General features: G+C 34.8%; 1 protein-coding gene across 2 annotated transcripts in view; it reads right to left on the reverse strand.

The window, feature by feature from the left end:
* LOC118198670 (cytochrome P450 3A21-like) overlaps positions 1–14,113 on the reverse strand; it is a 79,723-nt gene that overhangs the window by 34,266 nt on the left and 31,344 nt on the right. For both annotated transcript variants that reach the window (XM_085810008.1, XM_085810009.1), the window contains exons 7-10: positions 12,335–12,474; positions 10,069–10,177; positions 6,779–6,866; positions 1,037–1,148 (exon numbers count right to left, since the gene is read on the reverse strand). In XM_085810008.1, coding sequence (XP_085666134.1) covers positions 1,037–1,148; positions 6,779–6,866; positions 10,069–10,177; positions 12,335–12,474 — 449 coding nt within the window. The remainder of the gene's footprint in view (positions 1–1,036; positions 1,149–6,778; positions 6,867–10,068; positions 10,178–12,334; positions 12,475–14,113) is intronic.

Below are 14,113 nucleotides of genomic sequence, written 5' to 3' on the forward strand. Positions count from 1 at the left end.
AAAAGCTATGCCGGAAGACTAAGACTACAGGGGCAAGTTCATTTAACATTGAGTAAATGGGTATCTCGGTAATTTATTGAGATATCACTAAGCTGGTACAAATCGCCAAATATGGCGAAAAATCACTAAAAGTCGCTAAACTTGGCGACATTTTGGTCCGGTCCCTGTACCATCGTAATAAGCATTGTAAACGAATAAATGTAAGTGATCACTATTTTAGCTGCAACCGTAATTTGACACTCATATTGAATTCCAGTAATTTCGAGAAGCAGAAAGTACCAGAAATATGTTAGTGGCCGGGTGGACAGTATATAACGCGAGAGACTGCATCTGCTCTCTGTTGTTATTGTTGCGAGTTGCTAGTTCAGTGTGAGATCAGAGTACTGAGATACCTTTAGGTCCGTTTTCTCTTCAGATGGGCTTTGCATTGCCTTGTGTTTAACGTTCTTAGTAGTTGGATGTGTAACTACCGATTGTAGTCTGTGATACTGTACGAGTATATCTGTGGAAATTTCCAGAACTTTGAAGTGTTTCTTTTGATGAAATAAATTTTATTAACCTATCATCGGACCTGTGTGCATTCAATCTATTACGAACCCGTACGCACGCAACAATATTTTAGGCGATGAAATGGCTAAATGAATGATTTGTTCGTTCATTTTCACTGAATTTGACAAGTGTTCGCCTCCCTCAGAAAATAAATTAATAACTTATGAAACATTATGCATTTAAAGAATAATGCTGATTATTCTGATATTTCTTTTTTTTTTTTTTTTTTTTCTTCTTCTTAAAGATGATATTTCCTTGAAACTAAATTTCTGCATGTATTTAGGACCGCAACTGTGATTTAGACTTACAGACTAATATAAAAACAAAGCAAGAATAAATCCTAATGCATCCTAATATGTTTAACTGATTACGACACTTACTTCAAAGACCGAAAAGTCTGAAAACTTGAATGTGTTCAAAATTGCATAACAAGATCAAATTAGGAAATTGCCGTTATCAACAGTCAATGAAATAGTTGTTTACTTACTTTATCTGAATTCAAATACTGGTTGATTTCTTCTCTAACTCTATCTTGGACTTCTGGATGACGCACCAACAAATGTGTAATAAACGCTAGAGCTGCACTTGTAGTTTCATAACTAAAACATAAAGCGTAATTTGTATGAGTAATACTAAGAATTTCATTGACCTTTGAAATGAGAAGATATCAAGAAATTAGTAACTCAAAAATAAAACGAAGATCTATGTTTAAAAATGTCACAATCTAGAATAAATGCATATATTTATCTTATTTTCGTTGTAAGGTTTATCCTAAGTTTTAAACAGTTATCTTTAGTTAACAGTTACTTGACCATCCTTCCCAATTTAAGCTTACACTTTACTACCAGAATGAGTTTTTAGTGCAAATTAGTAAGAGCGATATTTAAGTTCCATTGACTTCGTTAGAGAGCCAGCCAGAGTTCGTCTAGCAGTGCGCCTTTTGGCTACATCTCTCGCTAAGCTATTACTGCGCTCGGCCGTATTTCAGACCCTTGATGCTTCGCCAGATTATTTTATATTTAGGGGCCAACTACTTAGAAATTCTGATAGCTTCTGCTGTATTTTTTTAGCTAAGCATTAGTTAAGTTTTATTTCTTATTACTTTGATTTCAAGCCCAACTGAGGCTTTGCTGTATGCTCTGAGAAAGGAGCAGACTGTACATTCTTATTTTGAATAATAAAGGGTAATTAACCCTTCTTGAGTTTTACGTCTCTGCTCCCGCACTCAAGCGATTATTCGATTATGTGTCAATTTAGGATATCAGTAGATAGTAGAAATTTCATACTTCAAACTTATTATCAAATACATAAAGTTCATAAGATTTCGTGTAAATGTAACCACTGAAAATGGTATTTGGTTAGGCTCAAATTCCCACCAACGGGAAGGACTTAAATAAGCATTTTCGTGGTTTTCAGCATATGTAACTTGAACATAAGCAAGTTTCTATTAGAAAATCTCCGAAGGACGCACTCGTTCCCTTGGGCAGATAACTCTGGCGTTTCTTTTCCCCAGTCAAATTAAATACTCAATGACTCATGACTGCTATATATTATTCAATACGCCTGCCAATCAGACACAGGGTCGAATCTCGGATAATTAGCTGATTGCATAAGGCTTTCTGAAAATTTTCTCTTCATGTGATGTATGTATAAGTCAGTTTCCTTTAAAAATTTCTCCACGAAGATATCCGTCATCTTAGGCAGATTCCCGTGATCTTTGCAATAATCAGGCAAATAAAGAGTTGATTTCTGGAAAAGGGCAATGGCAGTTATTTTTGTAAGGGTAGAGATGCCTGTGCCAAGTTACGCAGGACAAATCACAACTTCCTGAAAAATACTACTGATTATTATAATTACTGATAAAATATATTAAATTTCTAACCTGTTTGACGTATGTTAACAGGTCTAACAAAAGTTTCAAGACGTCAGCTATGAAATTTCAATTCAATCTTCTATAATTTTGCTCTAAATTTTATAACTTATCTACTAATTGCTCTTCTTCTTAGCTGGTTGTATTCTCAAGGTAACTGAACAAATATTGAAAATTTTATGTTTTTCGTTGGAGATTATGCTCCTATACGAGGACATCAGAAATATTCTCGGCTAACAAGAGGGATCCATTGCCTCATGACCTTCTCCGACGTACATTTGGGGACACTAACCACCTTTGCGGTCCCATTGGTGATACTGACATTTGAATTAATCATTACAAATGAGTTTTTTTCTGTCTTCGAGTGTTCAGTGGCGGTGTTCATTCCTATGTTAATCGTGTACTACCTTGTGTTGTAGATGAACAAAAGTATACTAACTAAGCAATGGCTTCTCTTTCCTACAAGTAAGGGAGAACGGCGGCACCTGGTGGCTAACAGAGGAAAACATTATTTGGCTCTAGCACTCCACTTATCTAGAGGCATCAACCACAACGAACTTCAGAACCCGAAGATCATGCATCAGCACCCTGGAGCCGCAAAAGACTGCCTCGAGAGTTAATTGCAAACTAGGAGGAAATTAGATGGCCTTACAACGGCTTATTTCATCTGAGTCATTTAAAAGATTTAGGTTATAATAACCCCCCCCCAAAAAAAAACACAAAATTGTTACTATGAGTATACTACATTATCGAAATCTGGATTTAATGATGAGTTAACTGTATGTTCCTTTTTTTCTTTGAAAATGGAAAATTCGAAATGGTTAATGGCTATAATTAAAGTTCGAGAAGATGTGCTTGATCAGCTCTGAGCAAATTGCGCTGTGGTTAGAGGAATTTTGATTTGTCTTGTAGTCATATTTTGTTTTATTTAACAGTTCTGCAGTCCATTGTATGGTAAATATTAAATGCAAAACTATTACAGATTTACATAAAAGAGGCAAAATCTGGTCACTTCTAAACATATGAAACATCGATTTTAACTTTTTTACCTGGTAAACTTGGTGCTGAATTAAAAAAAATTAGTTATTGAAAAGAAATGGATAAACCTAAGTAAAACGCGAACCAATGCTGAAATCATAATGCATTTATTGCATTTGAACTAAAAATATCAAAATGCAAACTGTACGTAACATACGTAAAAGTTAGACATGTCCATTGCTTATTAATTTAATGCCTGATGAGTAATTAATTTCAATATTTTGTATTCAAATACTTTTTAAATGTAGTTTCAGTATCTATGTATGTGTCAATATACTGTAAGTTTTAAAAATAATTATTGATTTTCTTTTTCCCTCTGTGAAAGAAGGTCCTTTTTTTTTTTTTACCATGTGTGCTTAAGCACGTGGTTACGTGTGCTGTTTTACGCCTACGGATAAGAGTTACCTCTGGAAAAAGGTTTTATCAGAATCCTCGTATTCATTATAAACTTTTTTTCACTGTGTCTGTGCGAATTAAAGAAAGAATAGACCTCATATCTGGTCGCAGCAGTTCGGCTGCGGTCAAAACGCTGCTCTAACGCTTCAGTACATATTTCTAGCCACAATCATAACTCTCTCTTCCGTTCTTCAATGCATATGATATACTTTGTATGAAACTGGATACAATGCAGAGAGCTTGGTTACTAATGCTTACGAGATGTTTCAGAACGACCTCTACTGCGGTTGTTTGTATCCTGGCCGGTGTGCCCCCTCTCTCCAAACTATTTGTTTTTTATTATGATAAATTTCGTTTAAGAACAGGAAATATAGATTTTAAATTATATGGAGATTCTATTCTAACACAGTGTGCTTTTGAAAAATTTTATTTAAATTTGATTCACCCTGCTGAAAGAATTTTTATTCCGTATTATTTAGATGCTCCAAAAAATAGGAGAAATTGACAGACGGTTCAGGTCTGGGAGACGCCATTGCTTTCGCATATGTTATACATTATTATGGAACAGAGATTGAGAATAATAAATTTAAACTCAATATTTATAACTCAGTTTATCAAGAGAAAGCTATGGCTACTTTTTATTCACTGAAATGGATTAAGAAGACTCTTAAAGGGTAATATGATATACATATTTATTCTGACAGTCTGACAGTTCTTCAAGCTCTCTCACCACCTGATCAAGCCATCCCTTTAATAGCAGATATTAGAGAATTATATAAATACTTGAGAGAAGATCAAAATATTGTGTTTAATTTGGGTGAAGGCACACTTTGGACATTTCGGAAATGAGAGGGAGGACGCACTGGACAAAGAGGCAATTACCGATGTTAATGCTCGTGATATTGATGTACAGGGATCAACAAGGAAAGCTGTGACTATTATTAAAAATTATATTTTTGATAAATGGAGGGAGGAGTGGGAAAGGTCTGATTGAAAAAAAGTTTATAGGAGTGTGTGTGTTTATGGCAAAGCCTCGAGGCTGGGGCTTTAGGGGACCCAATCGCCTAAGAGAGGGATGCCTTCGTGAAGGATTTTCTAAGGGAAACTGGCTCGTATACACGTTACACATGGGAAAACCCACAAAAACGCCCATGCAGCCAGCCCGTTCGCGGGATTCGAACCTCGGACCGAACTACCAGTGTTCAGCGTCTTTATCGCTCGGCCGCTGGTGGGCAAAGGCTTTATGAAATTTGTTAAACTTAAAAAAGGTTTATGTTATTCAGACATTGACGTTAACCAAACATTACAGGTCATAGCCGTTTCCCTTTCTATTTTAAAATGTTTAAATTACAAGAGTCTGACCTCTGCGATACCTGTAAAGAACCGGGAACTGCAGAGCATTATGTGGAAACAAGTAAATATTTTACTGATATCAGGAACGAGTTTAAGAAAAATGATGTTTTAATATATATGTTATTTTAAATAATTTTAAAAGACTGGAAAAATTTGCCAGGAAAATGATGGAGAGGATTAATCATAATAAACTTGCAATAGGGATTTTAATCTGAATTTTGTTTTTAGTTATGTTCTTTATGTCTGTTGAAGGTGCTGTTTCTGGCTTGCTCTGGCGCAGCCCGCAGCAAAAAGGCCATAGGGCGACGTAAAGTCTGCCAGGAGGGTCGGGCTGCGTCCCTCATACCATATCATAATAACATTACACTCCAGCTACCCCTAATTCAGATGCTATCAGTGCACAATATAAAATCAATTAACGGTGAATATTTTGAATGACTTATTCTCGAATACAAAATCTGAGTGCCATTTTTTTGTAATCATTTCAATAAAAATTTATTTTTAGTTTATGAGTTATAGCTTAATATTTTCTATTTTTCAATCCATATTTCACTTCATAATATGTAAAAAGCATTTAATGCAGTAATGGTCTGATGAAAATAGAAAGCATTAAATGACTTTTGAATTTGATGCATATAATTTAGCAAATGTCAGGAATACAACGTTTTCTCCATTTTAATAGCTACTGTTAACAACGAGTTGTCCTCTGTTGGGTAAAATGCTTTCAGGTTTGGAAACAATTGTCAGCTACTAAAAATTGTCAACGTTTCTTTATTTACTACTGTGGGAGCTCCTTGTGTTTTCAACAAACACCTGAAAATTAACTTTCTTTCTTGAAATTTTGTTTGCTTTGTAGAGACATGAGGTATATTTTTTTTTTTTTTTTTTTTTTTTTGGAAGCAGGAGAATTGAAAAATTAGCCATCGCCTTCGCCGGGATTCGAACCACGGACCTCTAGAAGACCGGCCCAGTGTGCAAAACCACTACATCACTATATACTCCCACTTTTAAAGGGCGACTGGGGCTTTTAGGGGACCCAATCGCCAAAACCTGGGTGTGGAGATGCACCATCCACGACCCTTTTAGTTTAGGCGCTATCAGAGACATTAGGTATTTTTAGGAGCAGGCAAGATGAAAAATGAGCAAACGCCTTTGTCAGGAATCGAACCACGGACCTCTGGAATACCGGCCCAGCGTGCAGAACCACTACACCCCGAAGGCAGGAGAAGTACTTTATAGCTTAATTATTTTTAATTGTCGTTATACCTTCTCATGTTTCCGACGGTGAAGCTTTTACCATAGAATGAATTTCATCCAGTGTGTCTGCAATTCACATTCTACAAATTGTTGTATACAAGAGCCCTTTTGATCTGATACCAAAAGCTTAATAAAAAAAAGAAATACAATAACATAAAATTTACACGTTATGCTATGATAATGGATTCTGGCCGCTACGAGCTCCCATTAATAATGTGATTTTATTTTTTATATTTCATAGATATATTACCAAGTATTAAACAAACAATACTAAATAACTCTTAAGAACTGTATATAATTTTAAGGCAAACATACCCAGCTAAAAGAAATATGACAGCATTATGAGCGATTTCTTCGTCAGTCATTTTACGCATATTTTTCTGATCTTTTTGCAATAGGTTATCTATAATTATAGTGTAGAAAGATCATGATTATAATAAGTATAAAACTAGTTATCCGTTTAAAATTAAATTTTTATATGTCACAAATAAAGAAACAAATACATGTCAAAAATAAATAAAAGTATCCAAATTTAAATAGGCAATCACATGATAATCAAACATTTTTAAAGACATTTTGTTTGGAAAAGAACTAGTATTGTTTCAAAAATTATTATACTCATCAAAATTGGCATCATCGCATTCCACAATATTTTCCCAGCTAGATACAAAATGATATATTTCATTTGTATAAAATATATCATCCTTGGAATTAAAACACAAAATAACTTTCGCTCACCTCTGACTTGTGCTTCATTTCTGAACTGTCTCTTTTGCATGTAATTGTCCAGAATAAGGAAACATTATCTTGAGAAAATGTTACGTAAATAAGGTGATTAATACTCTAGTATTACTATAATGGAGAATTCATACAGACAGCAACTATCTATAAATAGTTTAGCATTACTCTACAAGAAGTTTATCTTTAATTCAGTTCGGAATCAGAACGGAATCTAGCTACGCAATATCGAAGGCCACGATATATGAAACATGAGCTTCTTAGTATGGAATGGAACCTTTGTAGCATAGAAAGAATCGGTCTTTCGATGGTAAACAATGACGTATCTGATGCTGCTGAAGTACCTCTTCTATTTTCATCATTTGTCAACCGTAAAACTTGAAGCAGTTCATTTTTTTGATGCTCGTTAACCCATATCATACCAAGCATTGAAAAAAATTAATACTCCTTTATGAATTCTTAATTATGTGTTTCTTTAAGTCCATATATACGTATAAAATTAAAACACTTAAGTTTTTATTAGTTTGATCGATACAGCCTGTTCTAAATGTAGGACAATGGTATAATCCACTGCTATTAAATCTTACTTAGGCGGAACAGCAGAAAGCATCTTAAGCATAGTCCGTTACATTTTTTACAGATAGTCGTTGATTTTACTGTGCATGTTTTTAGATAGCATCTTCTTGTCTGTTTCAGCCGTTTTCCACAATAACATGTTCATTTTGAAGCTTTATAAAATCTTTATTAACGTGTTTAACACCTAGTTTTCTGCAAGGTGGTTTCCTTGGAATAGAAAGTCCCAAATAGGCAACTGTTTTGTACCTTCGAAAAATCAAGCAGGCTCAGGCTATCAGGACTACGTAACTCATTAAGCATCCATGAAGTAAAAATGCTGTTTCAAACGCATTAACAAATAAAGACCAGTACCCTTCCGTTCATTGAGTTGAAATGACATAAGCTGCTGCATGATTATCAAATACGTTTTTATACTTATTGTAGGATGCAATGCACATTGATATCTTTACCTGTTTTCTGTCACCATTTTACTCTTCTTTCTACAGTCGATACACTTTTTGTTTCTTCGAAATTGGACATTACCGAAACAACAAGACTGTCATTCCATCGAATTGCTGCAACTTTGTTCTTTGAATCAAAATTGCTATCTGAAGAGCAGAGTTCCATTTTTGACATTGTTTTAGAGGGTAGAAGTGGGCATTTAGACATTCTATGTTTGCTAACAGTACTTGTAGCGAAGAAGTTTTTATTTGCAAGAACGGATAATAATTCATGGAAAGTAAATAAATTATCCATATAAATCTTATGTAGCTCAAGGTTTGTAACTATTGACAGCAAATTCTGGACAACTGTATGAGATAATGGTCATTCGCGATTTTCTTAAGATTTTTATTCTTCTCCAAAATTGAACCATGTAAAAACGAGAGAAATTTAGTCCACATCGATGAATTTTAGAATATAAACTGACTTGACTTGTGTCGAATGGAAAGAGAGTGACAGCGCGCTTTTACTCCGCATCAGATAAATGAATGTCTGGAACAACAAATGATAAGAAGAATCGAGATGGTAGAATGGGATATTTCACTTAGCCACCATCAGTCGGCGAATACAGATATAATGAATGAAAATGGACAAGCAATGGGGAAAAAAGTTGAATCAGTAAGGTATTAAGTATTTCAAATAATTAACAAAATGTTAGGTAAGAATATCCGACGGATAGTTCATTAGTCAATGGATGGCAGTAGTCAAATAGATGGCAATAGCCTTTTAGTCTCCAAACACTCGCAGATGTACTTTTTACTTCTGTTCAAAATGGAAGCTATGTGACAACAGCCTATCGCTGATACAGCTTTTAACGGGTCATGGGACATTTTTAAGCTATATCAAGCACTTCAGGAAGAAACCATCAGATGAATGCCAGCGTAGAGAGGACGACACTCCTGATTACTATGCGTTTGCTTTATCAATAAAAGGGAACAGCGTTTTGCGCAACCCAATACTTTGAGCTGCGCAGCATGGGCGTAAAACATGTAGTCCTTATGCTCTCACAAAATTGTATTTTATATTAAACGTGGTTTGTACTGATCGGGAAATGCGTCAAAAATGTGAATAACTATACATCATATCTCTTATAATATTCATCACATAATATTATTCAAAACTGTAAAATCATTTTTATAAGCACCTAGACAATATCTTAAGTATTTATTCATGTCTAAATAACCTAATTTTGCATATTATATTTATATGTTCTAATGTGCGTACCTTAAATTCTAATGTTCATGTAATGTTCTTTTAATATTCCGATCTAACTTCTGCAAGATATAGAATACATCCGCCTGGCTGACAACCATCCTCATACTGCTAAAGCCAGGACAAGGACCTACTCCGATGGCTTTCTGTTCTGCTATGTTGTACTAAAAGACAAGCTACCTCAATTTTGCTAACGCATCATCGATAGATTTAATGACTGCTTCGTTTTGTATATTTTAATTCTAGTTGTAACCAGTCAGAAGTAGTTAAATAAATATTATTTTACCTTCACCCTTCTTTCTTTGCAAGCAGGTTAGCAGTAAGGACATTAATTCGCCAATATCAAAGGATGTGAAGTATCTTTAAGGAGGAAAACTAACAAGTAGATATTAAAACCAAATACAGTTCTTGCAATGATATCTACCAAAAAGCGATAGAAAGCTTTTATTTGTCTAACAGTTTTAATATTACACCTAATAATAATTTTATATTACGGGTTTATTTTTGCTTCAAAGATGTTTAGAATTAATAATTTCGAATAAAATTTTTGTACATCAAATAAGTTATGATAAGCCCATGAAAATTTGAGAAAAACTTACCATTTTGGACTTGTTCATCATTTTCTCCAGCAGTTAAAAGACTGTCACTTATATTTTCTTTTGATGCTTGAGCATTAATCATTAATTGAAGCAAATCCTTTCTTTCTTTCTGAAAAGCAAAACATTCAACAAAAGGTTAACATACATTCCTGCTTAAAAAGTAAACAAAAAAGGCTGAAAGAAGCAAAAATTATTTACTAGATATGCGCAATATTGTTCCAAGATGTTAGTGGGGTATCACTTGAACCAACAACAAACAAGAAAGCAAAAGACATGCAAAAACACATGTATTAAGATCATCACATTGCGGAAGGTCAAATGGGACGGAAGAATGTACAATGGGAACATCATGCTAACAACGAGTATGATACCCCCTTGCTGAAATGCATGACAACGGTACGCCAAGCTGGCAATAGTGTCATTGGTTGATTGTTGCGGCAGTAGTGCCCATTCCTGTAGTTATGCATGTCGGAGCTCTTGGAAGGTGCTTGGGGGTATACTGTGATCTGCTATCCATCTTCCCAATATGTCTCACATATGATCTATGGGATTTATGTCCGGTGATCAAGCAGGCTAAGGCAAGCGTGCGATGGTTTCACTTTCCAAATAACTCTGCACCCCTCGAGTTCTATGCGGGTGAGCGTTATCGTCCACAAATATCACTTCAAAAAAAGGCGTGAAGAGGGTGTAGAATTTCGTCGCGATATTGGACGGCTGTGATAGAACCGCCAGAAATCACGTAGAAGTTGGTGCGGCCGTTCGTAGCTATCTCAGTCCATACAATATCCTCCTTTTCGGTAATGGTCTCTTTCGACTATGCTTGACGCCCGATAGCGTGTCCCTGGCTCTCGCCATAACTTTGCCCATCAGGATTCGTTCTAGACTTTAAATCGAAACTTATCCGTAAATAGTACGTGGCCCCACTACTCTGGCGTCCAATTGCGATGTTCAAGAGCCCATTTCAAACCCGTTTGACATACGATGGGGACAAAGGAACAGAAATCACAGGTCGTTGGGCGTACAATCTACCTTCATGCAGTCGGCGTGGCACAGTCTGGCCGGATATGGGCAGTCCTGCTGCGTCAGAGATGTGATCTACAGCGTCTTGCACATAGCAGAAGGAAGCAATCATCTGCCATTGTGGTAATCCTCCGGCTTCCAGATTCAGGTCTTTTGGGGGGGCTTGATACCTTTAGTAACGATTCTCCAGTCTACTGATGACACTACGATGCACATTCAGCTCTTTTGCAGCTGCGGACTGTCTTACACCACCTTACAATATACCGACATCCCTCTAACGCATTTCATCGTGCAGATGCTATCTTCGGCTGATGGTTTCCACTTTGCCTATCTCACATTATATGGAACTATACGTTGCATGGGAATTGACGCGTAGATCCGGCATGCCACCTTTTAAGGCGCTGTAGTATGACTGCGGGATTGCGCTTTATGCTAATTTTTGTTGCCTATTTGCATTCGGAGATGCAATCTTTACCTCGTACATAAATTGTATATTTTAGTTTCTCTTTTTATATTCGTACTTTTTCTTTCAGCGTTGTTTTTTTTTAGCGAGAGTGTAGTATAACTACACATACTGTATAAGATAAAAGTAAAGCAGCAATATGAAACAGGCAGGAAGATTAATATAAATTTCAATTATATTTCAGAAGGTTAAGTTTGGGGGTCATATATATTACCCCATCTTCAGAAATTTTGAGAAATTCATTATAATAAATATTTTAAGAAATTAAACTATTAGTGCATATTTTATGATATCATGGTTCTGAATAGATTTCATTTGTTTCTAATTAGAAGAAAGAACAAGCCACCTAATTGCATTTCACCTGTATTATTTTAATGAAATGCTTTAACCGAACAAATTTTCAATGAAATTATTTATCTGCTCAAATTTTCAATAAAATTCTTCAACTGCAAAATTTTTAATAGAATTTTTAACTACTCAAATTTTCAATAAGGTATTTAATAGCAAAAATTTCCAACAACATACTTTAACTGAACAAATTTTCAATAAAATTATTTAAATAACTACAAATTTCCAATAAAATCACTTGACGGAAAAATGTTTCAATCACACAATCTTAATTCTTTTGATCAACTTTCTATTTCATTCACTTGTTAGGAGGATTATTTAATAATTTATTTGATTATTCACATTTTATAGTTTATTTGAATTCTTCTCCAAGAAGCAAATTTTTCTTTCACGCACACGTACGTTATAATAAAATGCAACAGCAGTATTCTTTACCTTTGGATCAGTCTTTCTTGAAAGAATAACTTCTTTTGTATTTTGTAGCAACTGTCTGCGCGGGTCTTGTCCTTTATTGCGTAAGCGTAATAACATGCGTCTCAAAAAAGAGAAAAACCCACTTATTTCTGGAAAAGAAACTGAAAAGCATTTTCTATTAAAGATATGTTAATACATTTTTTTTAATATGTGAACACAGGAAAAAACTCTGTAATAGGGTTTTAAAGAAGAGAGTTTCAATATTTAACCTTGCTTCACGGTTTAGTTTTCGTAAATTATCCAGATTTAAGTTACCAAAACTATCCTTTAGATTATTAATGGGGGAAACTTTTAAGCACGTACCAAAACTAAAATATTTTTTGTGCAGTATGTAGGCAGGGTTCTTGCTAAGTGCGATGGTGCTTCTGTAACGCTCTTTTGCTGTATCCCTATGTTTGCTAAGAAGCGATGGCCTCCAGTGACGTTAACAGCCCTCCATGGAAGAAATTTAGAAAGAAATTGCAATCTAAAATAACAACTCATGCACATAATTTCATATTTTTATTTTAAATAAGCCCCAAATGGTGAACACGGGTTTACGACGGCATGAATGCAGGTTAACCAATGAAATATAAAATATGCACGTAAATTTCAGAGCGTATGAAATAAAAAAGGACATCATTAATTAAATCAAACATTTTCACAAACATACATTTTTTAAATTTTTATTACAAAACCTGGGTTAATCTTTGGATTATGGTAACTTGGCGATTTTTTGGCGAAAATTTCGCGACCAACCCTGCTACAGCAATCTGCTAGTTTTTGGTTTGGACGCCATTTTGTTTTCACGAAGTAAAAGCATTTTTTTTTTTTTTTTTTTTTTTACACTCAACATTTTTTTTCCAACAATGTGCTAGCCGAATTACGCTTATGCTAGAACTTTTATGGAACAAAAGTGCTTAATTATGACGAAGATTAGGTGCGAAATTGGGAGAAAATGCAGAATCGCCCACTGCTTGCCGCGTTTTTAGAAATTGCACATACATGGTATCATCCATGTACACGTCGACCTATTTTCACTTAAAAAAAATCCCAGAATTGCAGAAAAATGACATTGCGCACACTCTTGACTTTATCCATGTACACTGCTAAAGTCCTAGCTAGTAATCTTGATCGCCTTTCCAAAATGTCGCCAAACTACCTGCTACCATATTACAAAGATTAGCCCAAAACCTGTTGTAAAAACAGTTATTACATACTGTATACTTAATACGAGACGTGAAATCTCAAATGTTCGTTTGCTATTATTTGATCCAAATTAGGTTCCAACTCACTTTTAACGATCCTGAATATCAAATGCACATTTTTTTAGTAAACTTGTAACAAAAAAATTGTTTCATATAAATTTGTTGATTCAGATCAAACTAAATATATTTTACTATAATCTAGAAACGTTTTGAATATATTTGCATTCAAGGAATCAGAAAAAGCAGTTAATTCGCTTGAATTAAACATTTCCTTTAACATAGGATTCAAGTGCATATAAATCGGATCTAAGTGAATCTGAACTAGAACATACTTTAGAATTAAACGGCGTAATTATTTACCACAAAACCTTTTTCAATTTTTCAAAAACTTCCATCTTTTGGTCTTCAGATAATTATAGAGTAGATTAGGAGAGATAAGAGTACTCATAGACGATGGAAAATCACATAGCAATGCACACTCGGAAACACTTTCCTGATGCGGTAGTAATAACACAAAACACAAGAAACAAAGGGCACGAACAGGATGACAAAA

Source organism: Stegodyphus dumicola, chromosome X2, assembly GCF_044657685.1.
Source record: "Stegodyphus dumicola isolate Sdum_Otavi_A_Nest chromosome X2, ASM4465768v1".
Classification (NCBI taxonomy): Eukaryota; Metazoa; Arthropoda; class Arachnida; order Araneae; family Eresidae; genus Stegodyphus; species Stegodyphus dumicola.